Raw genomic sequence first — 16,539 nt, forward strand, 5'->3', positions numbered from 1 at the left:
AAAACCGAAAGAGGCAAGCGACCAAACCCGCTCTTTGTACCCAAAAACAAGAGACCTCGACCGCATTCACTCCGACCCACAAAGCTTTGAGGAAATGGGGAAACCATTGGGAACGACTGGGGAGTTCTTCAGGAGAAGGGACGAATGGAGGAAGCATCCAATGGTCACCAATCAGTTCCGCCACGCGGTTCCTGGCCTTGGGATTGGCCTAGTCGCCTTTGGCATCTACCTTGTTGGGGAACAAGTTTACAACAAGCTTTATGCTCCTTCCTCTAGCCATCACGCATCTTCATCTTCTCACTCTCACTGATTTCAACAATTTTTGTTGATTTGTGCTTTCCAGGTTAGCTGATTTGCGATTTTTCTTCAAATTTCTGCGGTTCGTAGAGATTAGTTTGTATTAATTTTTGTTTTGATATTTTACTATTAGCCGATTACGCAGTCTCTTGGTGTGTTTCAGGTTTGTATTGTAAATTGCGGCTAGTTAGTTACTGGGTTCTCATTGGTTATGATGAATCCTGAGTTGGGTCTATATTTCTTTTCTTATAAATTCTAACTGCTACTATTTTTTTTTCCCTTTTTTGCTGATTTTGTTATTAATTAAGAGCGTATTTGAAAAGGGGTGCCAATCTGTTTCAGCTAATTTGTGGCGTGTTATGGTTGGAATAGGTTTTGTGATTGGCTATTTGGCTTTAGTGAAACGGGCCTGTTTTGTTTCTCTGCATTTTGCTACTCTTGCAATGGTCCTGGTAGCTATAATTCCTGCTGCTTTTATACTTGAATCTGTTGTTGTTCCTCTGAAATTTGGGGATTTTCTGCTTTCTGTTTTTCTTGCCTTTCCCCAGAATAGCATAGTCAATTATGTGAATATCACTTGCCCCTTGTTTGGAATCAAAGATTTCAAAAGAATTCAGTTCAATTTAATTCTTTTCTATTAATTTTGTTGTTTGGAATGGAAGAATTCATTGGATTCATTTATAATTTTCTGTTAATTGGATTAGTGGTAGTCCAATTGGAAAGAGAACCCACAAGTCATTAAAAGTAGCTCAAAGATATGCCTATTGATGCAAGGGAAGCTAGTGATAAGATAACCTCATATTGTTGGTGAGGAACATTATGAAACTGCACAAAGAGTTTAGTCGGTTCTCTTTTCCGATGGGGTCAAGGGGAGGGATATATATTTTCTGCGGTTCCATTGCTATCTCGAGCTTTGCGCAATCGACTGGGCTTTATTTGTAACGTCTCTGTTCCTTGGTAATCCAAACCCAATAATGTATGAACTAGCCCATGTTTGACTAGCCAAGCTAACTATTCCTTTATTTTCCGATCACCTGGAAGGGACAAAATTTTAACAGTACAATGGTTGGTTGTTCATGGACTAGCTGTGGAAATTATCAAGTAATCAGAAATGAAAAAGAAGACCAAAAATTTTTTTTAACTTACAAAATTTTCATCTACAAAGGAAATGAAATCATGCATGATTTTGTTAGAATTTATTTTGAATTATTTTCTTGCAAAATTAATAATGCCAAACAGAGGATCACAGCTGGCTATTTTTTATTTGCAGCCTTTTGGTAATTATGCATTGTTGTGAATTTTAATATTTCTTGAATATGGTTTTAGTTTCTATAGTTGCTTTCCTCATCATGCATCATTAAGTGAAGTTGTATCGTGTGGTTTTAAGATTGCAGAACTGTGTAGTTTGTATGGGATTTCTTTGGAGGCTTTGCAGAATTATTGAACATTTGAACTATTTAGCACTTGAAGTATAAGGTGAAATGTCATGAAGAATTAGTTTTTATTTACTTTTTTATTTTTCTTTTGCAACCTAATGATCTGGAAATAATTGTTATTGAGCTTGCATGAGAATAACTCTACTTTAAATTTATTAATTAGAGGCTGTTAAAAATTCAATCTAAGTTAAGTTTGATATCTTAAATCGTAAGAACTCCAAAATAGTTAACCAACTTTTCAAACTTTTTTTTCAACATCTAAATTGGTGTTCTTAAAAAAGGTAAGTCAGAACCACAATCCCAAATATTGCCTTGAATATGGTTTTGCATAAAAGATGGTGTAGACTTGTAATTTATTCTACATAATATTCTTTATAGTAAATTGATGCTAACCAAGGATATATGTTAAAGGTAAATTCTTGTACATCTTATTAAATAAGATTTTAACTCAAAATCCTACATTTTATTTAATTTTGCATTAAATTAGATTTGAGATCTTGTGGATTTCATTGTTGCATTGTGTTTAGTAGTGCAAAAGTTGTAAATTAATCCTAAAGCAACTTGTGCCAAGTTATATGGTCTGCTATGATACTTTCTGAGAGAGAGAATTTTACCATTGAAAATTGACTTTTTTCAGCATTGTGATGGAAACATTTCCTGATAGGGGAATTGGACAAAGCTTATGCAACAGTTTAAATATGATAAGCAAAAGCTCTCTATCTCTTGCAATCCTTGTGTAAATGTTTTTAATCTATGTGAATGTTTTTCTGATAGCTGATTGATTGTGCAGATGGACAATTGTTGGCATGTCAAATATTGGAAATCCTGCGTTATATTTTCCTTCCTGCTGATTTGGATCAATAATTTCTCATGTAACTTGAGATTTAGTCTCTTATAAATTTCTTTGACTTGTGTTTGAGATGTTCAGTAGATTTTGAGTTTGCTGCCTGGTCATTATGTTGACTTGATAACCCCATCATGCTGCATAATGTTTAGATTGGAAAATTACTTTTACATCTCTTAGATATATCAAAATTAATGCATATGTTCTTTTATTTTTAAAATCTAACGGTATAGTCCTGTAGTCCCCTTAGTTGTGGTTGCAATTCCTTACCTCAGGCAAAGAAACTAGGGTCTTATAAAGAATCTGAACATCATGAAAAAGCTCCTACACTGGATCAGAATAGCTTAAGCTACATTATAGTTTTTCCTCTCACTTAAGCCATGGATCAACCATAGTCAGATAGTCATCTTGAGAAGATGAGTGTTCTATCTACTAATAGTATGGGTGACAAGTGGGAGTTTATTGGAAGTATGTCTAGAGCATAACATAGGAGTTTGATGTGTAAATAATAATAATTTCAAAATGACAAATAAAATATAGTAGTTAATTTAATAAGTGTAAATTAATAGGAATAGTCTTTCGGCAGGTTGGTTGAAGATCTATTCTCAAGGAATTGAAAATATGAGTGATGGAACTATTTAATACAATGTTGTAAAGTTTGAGTATATCTTACTAGATCCACTGTCATCTCTTTCTATTTCCATGGATTAATAGAAGTGGAGTGGTGAGTCTTTTAGCATATGACTTTATGTCTAGACATACAATAGGCACTTATGGAGATAAGTAGGTCTTAATATATGGCACTAAATGATCTACATATGGAGTTTACTCTTATTAATGTGAATTATTTAGATCATAATTGTGCATAAAATCCCATGACCTAAGATGACTTGGTTATTTCTGTGTATAGATCATTTGTTATTGTCACTTATATATTTGTACAATGTATGCAATATGGGATTTATTATCCTGAATAAACAATGATAAAGTCTTCGTTATTTTATTCTTAGTAAAAAAGTTTTTAGTCGAAACAGATAGATTTTACCAAAAAAGGGTTTCTAGTATTAAGTCTTTATAATAAAAAATTAAAATTATTATCATGGTTCTTTATAAATGAATGGAAAATACATTCATGACTTAGTTATAGCATGTTATGCTAGACCGCATTAAAGTGAGTATGGAATTCTAATTCGTGATATGTTAGAAAGAGTTTATATAGGAATTAATATCCTCTATTCAACCTAAAAGGGCACATAAATAGGATTTTGATATTTAAAAATAATATTAATTTAATTAATAATTAAATAGTTTAATTAATAAATAAGTAAATTATATTTTAGTTTCTGAATTTTAATATAAGTTATTTTTTGTATTTGGTTTTTGTATTTTCAAAATTAAAAATTTAAATTTCTATGTAATTTGTTGGTTCAAATATTAGGTTTTTCTATTCATTTTTTTCATTAAAAAGTGTAAAATATTTTTATTATATTTTTAAATAAATAAATTATACTAAAAAGTATGAAAATGTCTTTATTATCATTTTAAATGAATATATTATATTTGAATATTTGAATTTTAGTATAATTAATGAATTATTTTTTTATTTTTAAAATTGTATATGTAAATCTTTTTATAATTAGCTTATCTTGATCTATTATAATTTTAACATTATCCTTCATTTATTATTTAAAAAAGTAATTAAATCTCTATTAGTTTTTATCGATAATATATTATTTAATTAATTTTTAATATTTCTTATTTTTTAATTTTTATTATTAAAATATTTCAATATTTATAATTTTAAAATTTTTAAAAAGTATTTATAATTTTAATTATTTTTAAGTGATATTAAATAATTTTTAAATAGATTATAAATTTTTATAAATAGTACTTTTAGAAGAAATTTTATTGTTTACTGGTTTTATAGACATACTAATGTCTATACTAATGTCTATAATGAATAAAAAATTGTAGTTTTAGATGATTAAATATAAAAATTTAAGAATTTAGTTTTAAAAATATAAGGATTAATCTATTAATTATATTAAAATTTAAAGATTAAAATATAATTTATATAATATAAAATTATTTATTATATTAGAAATAATTTGAGTATTTATAAAGATATTTTAAGTATTTAAAATATTTATATTCCATTTGACTGATTAAATAATATTATAGATGAAAAAATCTTCAATTTAAATGGATTGATTATATATAAATTTAATTGTTGGATTTTATAAATATAAAAATTAATTTATTAATTATATTAATTAAATTGATTATATAAAAATTTAAATGTTTGATTTTATAAATATAAAAATTAATTCATTAATTAATTTAATCAAGAATTAAATTATAATTTACTCTTAATAAATTAATTAATGAATTTAGTTTACCCGACCACAAGATTCTAGCCATTTAAAGGTTAAATGGACGTAGACTTGGAAGAAAAGACCACAGGACTAAAGTGTAATTAGATTTGTCCATGGTTTGGAACAGAAATGGGCTACGTTGGCTTGAAAGTAAACTTTATGGACCATGGGCATGATTAAAAGGAGAAGTTTGGGCCTTATGGATTAATGAAATTAATTCAAGTTGGGCTTGGAAGAATATCTTCATGGACTTGGTATTGCACATAAAAGAAAGACTCATGGACTTTGAATTATGGGATTAATAAGCTTCATTCCATGGGCTTTAAATGGGTCTAGCCTATGATTTATGGCTTGATAAGCCATGTGTAAATGGCTTGGCTTGATGAAGCCATTTACACGTCTCTTCCTTTGGTTGGAAGGTGACAAATGGCCAAATTTATTCCCACGGGTTTCTTTTGGGAAAGGACAATAACTCTTCCAAGCACTATGCCAAGTCCACCTTCCATGCAGATCTCACTTCTTATATAGTTTTCCATAAGCTTTTATGTATGATATGTGTTAAATTTGAATTAGTTTTAATTTATTCTAAAATTTAGTTTAAAATTTAGTTTAAAGAAGAGAAGTGCGTAAAATTTTTATAAGTGACAAATTTTACTAAATATGTTTTAAAATTTTATAAGTCGATAAAATCAAATAATGTAATTTTTATTATTTTATTATTATATTTTTTTTAAATTGAAGTGTTTAATAAATTACCATTTTAATTTTTAATTGTGTAATGGATTAACTTTAAATTGTATAAATACATAAATATGCATTTAGTCATTAAAAATATATTTAAAATAAAGTTAATATTATATGAGAATAAAATAATTATTATTATACTTAATATTGCTATCGAGATTTATGTAGAAGAAATATTTGTTGCATAAATCTATATAAATATTTAATTTATAATTATAAAATCCATTTTTACATGAAACAAATCTTATATTATATATCTGATATTACATAATAATTACGAAATCGATCTACAATCGAGCCATGAACTGTCATTACGAGATGTGCTTACGGGATAAAAATCAGGTGAGTAGGAGATGTTGTCCATCTCGAGGTAAGAAAGATTCGAATACCCGGAATATTACCAAAAGACTCGCTCTTCTCTCAACAAGGCGAGTCTTAGCACGAAGTTGCCGTTATCAAACACAATCCGGTATATCTTCATTACGTCTGTAATTACGAGATTTTCACCTACTAACTTGCGATGTCTCTTATCAAGGCAGACGGTCATATTACCGCCGGATTATTAGAAAATTACCAAATTCATTCTTGTCTCTTACGGTATAAAGGGAGAAAAACGACAAAAACAAAGGTACACTATTCTCAAACACTACAATTCTAAGTAATTTATTATACTCTTCCTACTTGTCGAGATACTGACTTGAGCGTTAGAGTGGCTGTAGTGGGCATCCACCACCACCTCACGTTGTCTCCCTTGCAGGTTCTGGCAAATTATAGCATAAGTTTCATTCCAGCCACGTCATCAATCTAATCTCTACAATATCATTTGGTTCAATTGCTGGATAGTCCATTGAACTCTATCTGTTAATTGGATTGAAGTCAGTCTCTTGTTCCTTTCTCTTTTGAAAGAGGATCTTTCTCTTTTCTGATCTCTCGAAATGGCCAAAGTGGTAAATATCATTACGGGGGACTTAATAAGGGCAATAGAAAAAATAAGCGCGAGGCAGGGAATGTCCTGTCTGTTCATCAAGAACCATGGACCAAACAAGAGGTAAGATTCGGTCTTGCCAATAAGGTAGTAGGGTTCTTTCAAAATGACCCCCTAGTTGTTAAGATCTTGCTGAACTAGTACAAGGTAAGGCGGGTGCTTGTGGATATAAGTAGTTTTTGTTAATCTTCTCATCTTAAATATTTTTAGCAAGTTAGACTTAGATAAAAATAGCGTTGCTAGAGTTTTCTATCCTTTAGTAGGATTAGGAGACAACACCGTGGCAGTATTAGGCACCATCAACCTCCCCTTGGTGTTGAGTGATGAAAGATATAGGCGAGAGTTATACACAGAGTTTGCGGTGATGGACATCTCATTTGCGTATAACGTGATTCTCGGTCGTACAGTCCTAAACTGCTACGGTATCGTTATTAGTATGGGTGTTATGTGTTTTAAGCTTCCAACTCCAAAAAGCATAGCAGTGGCCCGAGGCCATTCAAGTTTAGCCAAAGAAGATTACGAATACCCAATAAAAAGTCTCAAAAAAGCAACCATACTAATTGACCTACTGGAAAAATCAGAATCTCACGTAAAGCCAGAAGCAACTGACTCGGTAGAGGACGTCCATATAGGAAAGGAGTAGAAGGTATGGTTCGACACAACACTAATCAGTAAAATGAGGACTCGTCTTGTAGAATTGTTGAAAGGTCGAGTGTCGACTTTCGCCTGGTCCCTAAAAGATGTAACAGGTGTAGACCCGGCTCTTATCACTCACAAGCTATGTAAGACCCCGCTCGTTCAGACATCGGAATTCCTACCGTCCGGTGGAATCTCGGGTGTCGGATCCTCTTTGGGGGGTAGAGCAAGGGTAAAGGAAAGGTTTTCTAAAATGTTTTTAAGTGTTTTATGGTTTTAAATAGAAAAGAGTTGAGTTTTTGAAGAGGAAAGACCAAGGAGGCGTTTGCCAGGTTCGGCCGCCGAAAGTGAAGTTCGGCCGCCGAACATGTGAAGGCTTCGGGAGCGCCTTTGGCCTCCGAAAGTCTTGTGGGAGCAAGCCAAGGTTCGGCCGCCGAAAGTGAGGTTCGGCCGCCGAACATGCATGAGTTTAGGGGGCACGTTAGGCTGCCGAAGGTTGATGACCAGGCCACCTATAAAGGCCCTCAGATCGGAAATGGGTGAGTTTTCTCCCCATTCTCGAGCTCAGGTGAGTTTCTGCCCTCCCTTGGTTGCTTGTGTGTCTTCTCTTCAAAATCCTTCAAGTTTTCATAAGATCTACCCTTGGTTTGAAGTTTTGAAGCTGAAATAGAAGTTTTGGGAGCTTGGAGCTTTTGGAGCTTGGATTCTCCACACCTCCGAGTTAGGGATCGCACCAACCCTCGATCTTCAAGAGGTAAGTGTAGATCTTGGTTTCCCTTGAGTTTTCATGAAGTTTTAAGTAAGTTTTATGAAGGTTTTATGTTAGAATGGGTAGATATGCATGTTAAGGGTTTATGTGGGTTTTATGCCCAATGTATGTTATGTGATGATGTGTTGAGGAGTTTAAGTTAGTTTCTTTGCTCTCTTTGCTTGTGGGAGTGTGTATGCATGCTTGGGAGAGAGTATGTGAGGTTTGGGGTTGTTTTGTGAGGTTTAGGAGGCTGGTATGCACGAAGGCGGAGTTCTGATGAACTCAGGTTCGGCCGCCGAAGGTGGTTTCGGCCGCCGAACGTGCCTATGGATGCGTGGTTTGGCCGCCTAACCTTGCCCCCGAAAGTTGAGTTGTGGCTTGAAAGCAGACTTTCGGCCGCCGAAGGTAATGTTCGGCCGCCGAAAGTGCCTGACTTTCGTCTCTGGAGAGAGGGTTCGGCCGCCGAAGGTGCCGCCGAACCTAACCGAGTTTCGTCTCTGGAGGAGACTTTCGGCCGCCGAAGGTGCCGCCGAAAGTGCCTGTCCAGCCTTTTCATGGCTGTTTTCTATGCATGTTTCAGTGATGTTTAGAGGGGTTTTTGGGGAGTTGCTTATGAGTTGTTAGCATGTGTTTAGTACCTCATGTGAGTCCATCTGTGTAGGAGTGGACCTGAGGAGAGGTGTCTAGCTTCAGTGCTAGTTGACCCTGAGTTTGTTGAGCAGAGGCTTCAGGTGAGTAGAACTAACTCAATCTTTTACTTTAAGAAAATCCAATGTTTAATGCATCTTTTATTTTAAAGAATTCAAATGCCTAAAGCATATGCATGCATCATGTTTATATGTGATAGGGTGATTGCACTAGTTTCACGAAGGTGATGCATTGCATTATTTGATGTTGATGCTGAGGTAGGGTGGACCGAGGCGACTTCAATAGCCCATATCTGTCACGAGTCTTGTCTTAGTCCTTTGAGAGCCGGACAAGTACATGTAGGAAAGTCCATGTGAGCTCTCTGTGGACCAGACACCATGTCATGTATGTTTCAGGCCTTTGTGAGCTCCTATGGGGGAGCCGGGCACCGACAGAGGGATTTTTGATGTCATGTCCATCCTCTGAGAGGAAAGATGCATGCAAAAAGACAGACTCTCAGAAACCAGGGTCCGTGGGGAATAATTATTGCATGAGCCCCGAGACGGACAAGATGATGTGATTTCTTTGTGATATGACGCATTTCATGAGAGCATGTAATTAATGAACTGTTTTCCTCTATTTCTACTCACTGGGCTCTTGTAGCTCACCCCATTCCCTTAACCCCAGTTTTGTAGGGCCAGAGTATGTCAAGCCAGAGTTCAGTCAGAGTAAGCTATGGGATAGAAGAGGTTCAAGCATGGGTTGCCATGTTTGGTTGTAATAGCATAGCTTAGTTGTGTTTTGTTTATGTATAAGAGATGCTTGTATGTATATGTTTATGGAGATAGTGATAGTTATGTAAGAAAGTTGCTAAAGAGATGATATGTTATGTAATGCTATGAATGCTTGTATGCTTGTATAGTTTAGTTATGGACATGATGTTATATGGACATGATAGATGGACTTGATGTATGGTCCTTATGGATGTAAGGGGTATGAATGAATAGAAAGAGTAATGAGCTTATTAAAGAGATAGAGCCAAGTAAGAAAAGTATAGATATGCCATGTGTTGTAGCATGAGATGTATAGAATTGTGCTTTGCCTAGTGTTGGTTAATCCCTTTTTGTTTTGCATGATCTTAAGAAAATGTTTTAATGTTATGAGTTTTGAATGGCCCGTGAGGGAAGAAAGGGTTCCAATCCCTTGACCCAAAGCAGGCATGGTTTTATGAAACGTTTTCATGTTGGCCAAGCTTAATGATTCTCCATTGGAGCAGCCTTTATGGACTCCAGAGTGGGGATAAGGTATGAGCAAGAGCATGCACAAAGTTAAGCTTGGTAAAATTATAAGAACAGTTTTCAGTTTTAGGCCATACTCAGGGTAAGCCTGGGATATGGAAAGCCTTAAGTTTTATGAAAAGCTCGATCATGCACGGGATTATACCTAGAGTTCAGGATGTTTAGAGGCTTACTACGGGTCCCGGCGGCCTTAAGCCGATCTGGATCCTAGTGCCGAGCAGTTTGGGGCCGTTACAAGAGGGGTACCGGTTTCCGGGCTGTTACAGTTGGTATCAGAGCATAGGGCCTCAAGAGTACGGTGTTTTGATGCGAAGATGCTCAGACATCGGAAAGAGGTTGTGCTAGATGTTAGGAGGGCAAGCACATTAAGAAAGATTAAGAGTAAGATCATGTCCACTAGGATAGGATGAGGAGTCCTGTCTTGTATGATGATGTGTAATGCCATGTGTGATGCATGTGCATTTATGTTGTATTATGGATGTTGATAGTCCCTTAGCTACAAGATGGCATGATTTGTACTGATATGAGATGAGCTGAGAGACCAGATATGGCCCTTGGCCCAGTTGGTCATGGCATGTTCTGCTATGTTGTAGACTGTAGGTGACAGGTTCATCCATGATATATGTTGCATGAGGGGTCATGTGTGTATCACATGGACCATATGATATGATGACATGCTATGTGTTGTGAGTTCATGTGTTTGTCATGGACCACATGATGTGATGTGATGCTTATGTGTGCTTGTGTGCCTGTTGTGTTTCAGACAAGCTGAGATGCAAGGTGCTAGGAGCTCTATGGAGTCAGATCCATCTGAGTGGGAAAGTGAGCCTTTTCCCTTTGCAAGGTCAGGTGGAGATGACAGAGCAAGAGACCCTGAAAGGTCTGTAGAAGTCTGCAGAGAAGTTATGGTGCAGAGGAGGGATGTTAATTTGCAAGTGAACATGGATGAGGAAAGTATGGAAAAGTCTAAGGATTCTAAGAGTTCAAGTTCAGGAGAAGTTGATCCCTCCATGCTGAGTACAGCTACCAAGAGAGGTAGAAAGTGGGGAAGAGCCAGAGCCCCTAAGCAATGGGGCAAGACTAGAAAGGGTAGGTTGTGGAAGAGGTTTAGGCTTGATGCTGAAGATGGTTCGAGTTTTGGCCGAGGTCCTACAAGATGTTTGAGGTGCGGAAGGTTGCACAGAGGGCCTTGTCGAGTTGGGACAACGGCATGCTTCAGGTGCGGACAGGAAGGGCACTTCGCACGTGATTGTCCTACTGCGCCCAGGAGAGTGTGGTCCCAGCAGAGAGCTGCAGGTGATGTGGCTCAAGCCAGTGATCGAGGAAGGGGAGCAGACACATCGAACGCAGTGATGCCAGGTACGCTCACTTGTTCATGTTCTGATGTGTGTGTTTGTGCTCTAGTGTGTTTCCCTTTTCTGTTGTTGCTCTAGGAGCCTTTGAGAGGTTGAGTTGATAGCTTCTGGGTGTAGAGTGTTCTCTTTGGGTTAGTAGACCGGATAGGATCCATCTGTAGCTGAGATTCAGGCCAGTGTCCGATGAGAGTAGATGCCTTCCACCCGTGCATGAGGTCCTAGACTTGAGTGTCTGGATGTCAGCCGGGGGATGGATTGGTTTTCTACTTGTGGAGCTGGTAATACTTGCGTCTGCAGCGCAAGGTGGTCGGGATCGAAATGCAGAGTGGGTCTGAGGTAGGCTTCAGAGAGGACCGTGTAGGATGCCTAGAAGGTTGATGTCAGCTGTCAGGCTCGTAGAGTGTATAGGAATGGTTAGTAGAGAGTTTTAGTTGAGTTTGAGAGGGCAGCAGGCAGGTCTAGGAACCAGCCCTGGTGCCATAGATAGAGCGAGTGTTCAGAGGTTTCAGGCTAGTGTCAGGTTGGCCATCAATCAGGGAGGTAGAGTTTGGTTCAGAGGTGGTGCTTGGTACCCATAACCATTTCTCTCTTTCCTTACGGGATGGTACCTGCAGAGAGTAAGAGTATAGCAGAGAAGAGTAAGAGTAGAATAGAAAGCAGAAGAGAAGAGTAAGATCAGTGAAGAAAGAAGAGAGAAGGATCAGAGTAGCGCAGCAGAAGCTTGTGGCGTTCAAGCGCAAGTTTGAGGTTTTGATTGTTTGTTTGTGTTTTTGTTTGAACATTCGGGGACGAATGTTCTGTAAGGGGGGAAGAATGTAAGACCCCGCTTGTTCAGACATCGGAATTCCTACCGTCCGGTGGAATCTCGGGTGTCGGATCCTCTTTGGGGGGTAGAGCAAGGGTAAAGGAAAGGTTTTCTAAAATGTTTTTAAGTGTTTTATGGTTTTAAATAGAAAAGAGTTGAGTTTTTGAAGAGGAAAGACCAAGGAGGCGTTTGCCAGGTTCGGCCGCCGAAAGTGAAGTTCGGCCGCCGAACATGTGAAGGCTTCGGGAGCGCCTTTGGCCTCCGAAAGTCTTGTGGGAGCAAGCCAAGGTTCGGCCGCCGAAAGTGAGGTTCGGCCGCCGAACATGCATGAGTTTAGGGGGCACGTTAGGCTGCCGAAGGTTGATGACCAGGCCACCTATAAAGGCCCTCAGATCGGAAATGGGTGAGTTTTCTCCCCATTCTCGAGCTCAGGTGAGTTTCTGCCCTCCCTTGGTTGCTTGTGTGTCTTCTCTTCAAAATCCTTCAAGTTTTCATAAGATCTACCCTTGGTTTGAAGTTTTGAAGCTGAAATAGAAGTTTTGGGAGCTTGGAGCTTTTGGAGCTTGGATTCTCCACACCTCCGAGTTAGGGATCGCACCAACCCTCGATCTTCAAGAGGTAAGTGTAGATCTTGGTTTCCCTTGAGTTTTCATGAAGTTTTAAGTAAGTTTTATGAAGGTTTTATGTTAGAATGGGTAGATATGCATGTTAAGGGTTTATGTGGGTTTTATGCCCAATGTATGTTATGTGATGATGTGTTGAGGAGTTTAAGTTAGTTTCTTTGCTCTCTTTGCTTGTGGGAGTGTGTATGCATGCTTGGGAGAGAGTATGTGAGGTTTGGGGTTGTTTTGTGAGGTTTAGGAGGCTGGTATGCACGAAGGCGGAGTTCTGATGAACTCAGGTTCGGCCGCCGAAGGTGGTTTCGGCCGCCGAACGTGCCTATGGATGCGTGGTTTGGCCGCCTAACCTTGCCCCCGAAAGTTGAGTTGTGGCTTGAAAGCAGACTTTCGGCCGCCGAAGGTAATGTTCGGCCGCCGAAAGTGCCTGACTTTCGTCTCTGGAGAGAGGGTTCGGCCGCCGAAGGTGCCGCCGAACCTAACCGAGTTTCGTCTCTGGAGGAGACTTTCGGCCGCCGAAGGTGCCGCCGAAAGTGCCTGTCCAGCCTTTTCATGGCTGTTTTCTATGCATGTTTCAGTGATGTTTAGAGGGGTTTTTGGGGAGTTGCTTATGAGTTGTTAGCATGTGTTTAGTACCTCATGTGAGTCCATCTGTGTAGGAGTGGACCTGAGGAGAGGTGTCTAGCTTCAGTGCTAGTTGACCCTGAGTTTGTTGAGCAGAGGCTTCAGGTGAGTAGAACTAACTCAATCTTTTACTTTAAGAAAATCCAATGTTTAATGCATCTTTTATTTTAAAGAATTCAAATGCCTAAAGCATATGCATGCATCATGTTTATATGTGATAGGGTGATTGCACTAGTTTCACGAAGGTGATGCATTGCATTATTTGATGTTGATGCTGAGGTAGGGTGGACCGAGGCGACTTCAATAGCCCATATCTGTCACGAGTCTTGTCTTAGTCCTTTGAGAGCCGGACAAGTACATGTAGGAAAGTCCATGTGAGCTCTCTGTGGACCAGACACCATGTCATGTATGTTTCAGGCCTTTGTGAGCTCCTATGGGGGAGTCGGGCACCGACAGAGGGATTTTTGATGTCATGTCCATCCTCTGAGAGGAAAGATGCATGCAAAAAGACAGACTCTCAGAAACCAGGGTCCGTGGGGAATAATTATTGCATGAGCCCCGAGACGGACAAGATGATGTGATTTCTTTGTGATATGACGCATTTCATGAGAGCATGTAATTAATGAACTGTTTTCCTCTGTTTCTACTCACTGGGCTCTTGTAGCTCACCCCATTCCCTTAACCCCAGTTTTGCAGGGCCAGAGTATGTCAAGCCAGAGTTCAGTCAGAGTAAGCTATGGGATAGAAGAGGTTCAAGCATGGGTTGCCATGTTTGGTTGTAATAGCATAGCTTAGTTGTGTTTTGTTTATGTATAAGAGATGCTTGTATGTATATGTTTATGGAGATAGTGATAGTTATGTAAGAAAGTTGCTAAAGAGATGATATGTTATGTAATGCTATGAATGCTTGTATGCTTGTATAGTTTAGTTATGGACATGATGTTATATGGACATGATAGATGGACTTGATGTATGGTCCTTATGGATGTAAGGGGTATGAATGAATAGAAAGAGTAATGAGCTTATTAAAGAGATAGAGCCAAGTAAGAAAAGTATAGATATGCCATGTGTTGTAGCATGAGATGTATAGAATTGTGCTTTGCCTAGTGTTGGTTAATCCCTTTTTGTTTTGCATGATCTTAAGAAAATGTTTTAATGTTATGAGTTTTGAATGGCCCGTGAGGGAAGAAAGGGTTCCAATCCCTTGACCCAAAGCAGGCATGGTTTTATGAAACGTTTTCATGTTGGCCAAGCTTAATGATTCTCCATTGGAGCAGCCTTTATGGACTCCAGAGTGGGGATAAGGTATGAGCAAGAGCATGCACAAAGTTAAGCTTGGTAAAATTATAAGAACAGTTTTCAGTTTTAGGCCATACTCAGGGTAAGCCTGGGATATGGAAAGCCTTAAGTTTTATGAAAAGCTCGATCATGCACGGGATTATACCTAGAGTTCAGGATGTTTAGAGGCTTACTACGGGTCCCGGCGGCCTTAAGCCGATCTGGATCCTAGTGCCGAGCAGTTTGGGGCCGTTACAAGAGGGGTACCGGTTTCCGGGCTGTTACAAGCTATCTATTGACAAGAACATCAAACTAGTCTAACAAAAGAAAAGAAGGTTCACACCAGAGAGGCAACAAGTTATCAAAGAGGAGATTGATAAACTTTTGAGTACGGGATTAATAAAGGAAGTATAGTATCCCACTTAGCCAGCCAATGCAATTCTAATAAAAAAAGCTAACGGAAAGTGGAGAATTTGTGTAGACTTCACTAACCTGAATAAAGTATGCTCGAAAGATTATTACCATTTGTCGTCCATTAACAGATTGGTGAACTCGACCTTGAGCCATGCGATGATTTCTTTCCTCGATGCCATCTTGGAATATCACCAAATAATGATGGACACCGAGGATGCAGAAAAGACCGCATTCATAACTGACGAGGGAGTTTTTTGCTATAAAATAATGCCTTTTGGATTAAAAAACGCAGGAGCCACGTACCAAAGACTAGTGTCAAGGATCTTTAAGGACATGGACACATGGTGGGGTCAATCGTTGAAGTATACATCGATGACATGATGGTTAAAAGCCGATCATTGAAAGAATATTAAGAGGATATCCAGAAGGTCTTTGATATCCTGGACAAGGCGGGTATGAAGTTTAACCTGGAAAAGTGCACCTTTCAGGTAAAGACTGAAAAATTTCTAAGATATATCATCTCGGAAAGGAGCATAGAGGTGAATCCAGAGAAGATTAGCATTATCTAAAACATGGAAGCACCTAAGACCATCAATAAGATACAGAGGCTAAATGGGCGAGTCACTGCCCTGGGCTGATTCATATCCTGTTCAGCTAGAAGGTGTCTCTCGTTCTTCAAAGTCTTGAAAGGCAAAGGTAAATTTGAGGGAGAAAAAGAGTGTGCAGAGACCTTTAAAAGTTAAAAAACCTTTTTATCCTCTCCCCTGTTGCTAAGCCTACCTGTCAAAGGCAAAGTTTTGTTTCTATATTTGTCTATGACGCAGAAAACAGTCTACTTGGTGCCCGTTTGTGAGAACAATAGGGAACAAAGCCTAGTATATTATACCAGCCAAGTCCTGAATGAGGCATAGTTGAATTATCCTCCTTTTGAAAAATTGACATTTACAATACTCATGTCAGGCACAAAATTGTGGCCGTACTTCGAGTTTCACACCATAGAAGTCAGAACCGATTATCCCTTTGAAAGATTCTACACAGACCGAAGCTGTCAGGGAGGTTGTCTACCTGGACAGTAATATTATCGGCCTACAATATCAGGTATGTTCTTAGAAAGGCCATGAAAGTCCAAGTCCTAGCCGACTTTGTGGCTGAGATGACTCCACCGCTGGAACTCTCAGAGTCCTCTGAAACAATCATAGAAGAATGGAAAGTTTGGGTAGATAGAGCTTATGAAGTAGGGGGCATAGGAATCGAGATTTTTTTACAATTCCAAACCAGTATAAAGCTTCGGTATGCGGCGAAACTCGCCTTTAAAGCCACCAACAATGTAGTTGAGTACGAGGCAGTAATAATGGCCTAAGAATCGTCAAGGAGCTAGGTATAAAAAATTAATTATTTTTAGTGATTCACGATTGGTTGTCAATTAGTGTCAGGGACAATTCAAGATCAGAGA

General features: G+C 38.3%; 1 protein-coding gene across 2 annotated transcripts; it reads left to right on the plus strand.

Annotated features, from left to right (window-relative positions):
• On the plus strand, window positions 1-2,797 carry LOC122721823 (NADH dehydrogenase [ubiquinone] 1 beta subcomplex subunit 3-B-like). 2 transcript variants are annotated; one of them, XR_006348602.1, is made up of 3 exons: window positions 14-343; window positions 2,371-2,434; window positions 2,524-2,797. XR_006348602.1 is itself a non-coding variant. In XM_043950781.1 (2 exons), exon 1 carries the CDS (start codon window positions 95-97, stop codon window positions 308-310), a length of 216 nt encoding a protein of 71 aa, XP_043806716.1. In that variant the 5' UTR covers window positions 1-94; the 3' UTR covers window positions 311-343; window positions 2,524-2,797. The 2 variants fall into 2 exon arrangements, 1 of the variants encoding a protein (XP_043806716.1); XM_043950781.1 differs by lacking the exon at window positions 2,371-2,434 and having other exon boundaries at window positions 1-343.
• Window positions 2,798-16,539: the final 13,742 nt, after the last annotated feature.

The sequence above is a fragment of the Manihot esculenta genome, chromosome 14 (genome assembly GCF_001659605.2).
Source record: "Manihot esculenta cultivar AM560-2 chromosome 14, M.esculenta_v8, whole genome shotgun sequence".
Taxonomy (NCBI): domain Eukaryota; kingdom Viridiplantae; phylum Streptophyta; class Magnoliopsida; order Malpighiales; family Euphorbiaceae; genus Manihot; species Manihot esculenta.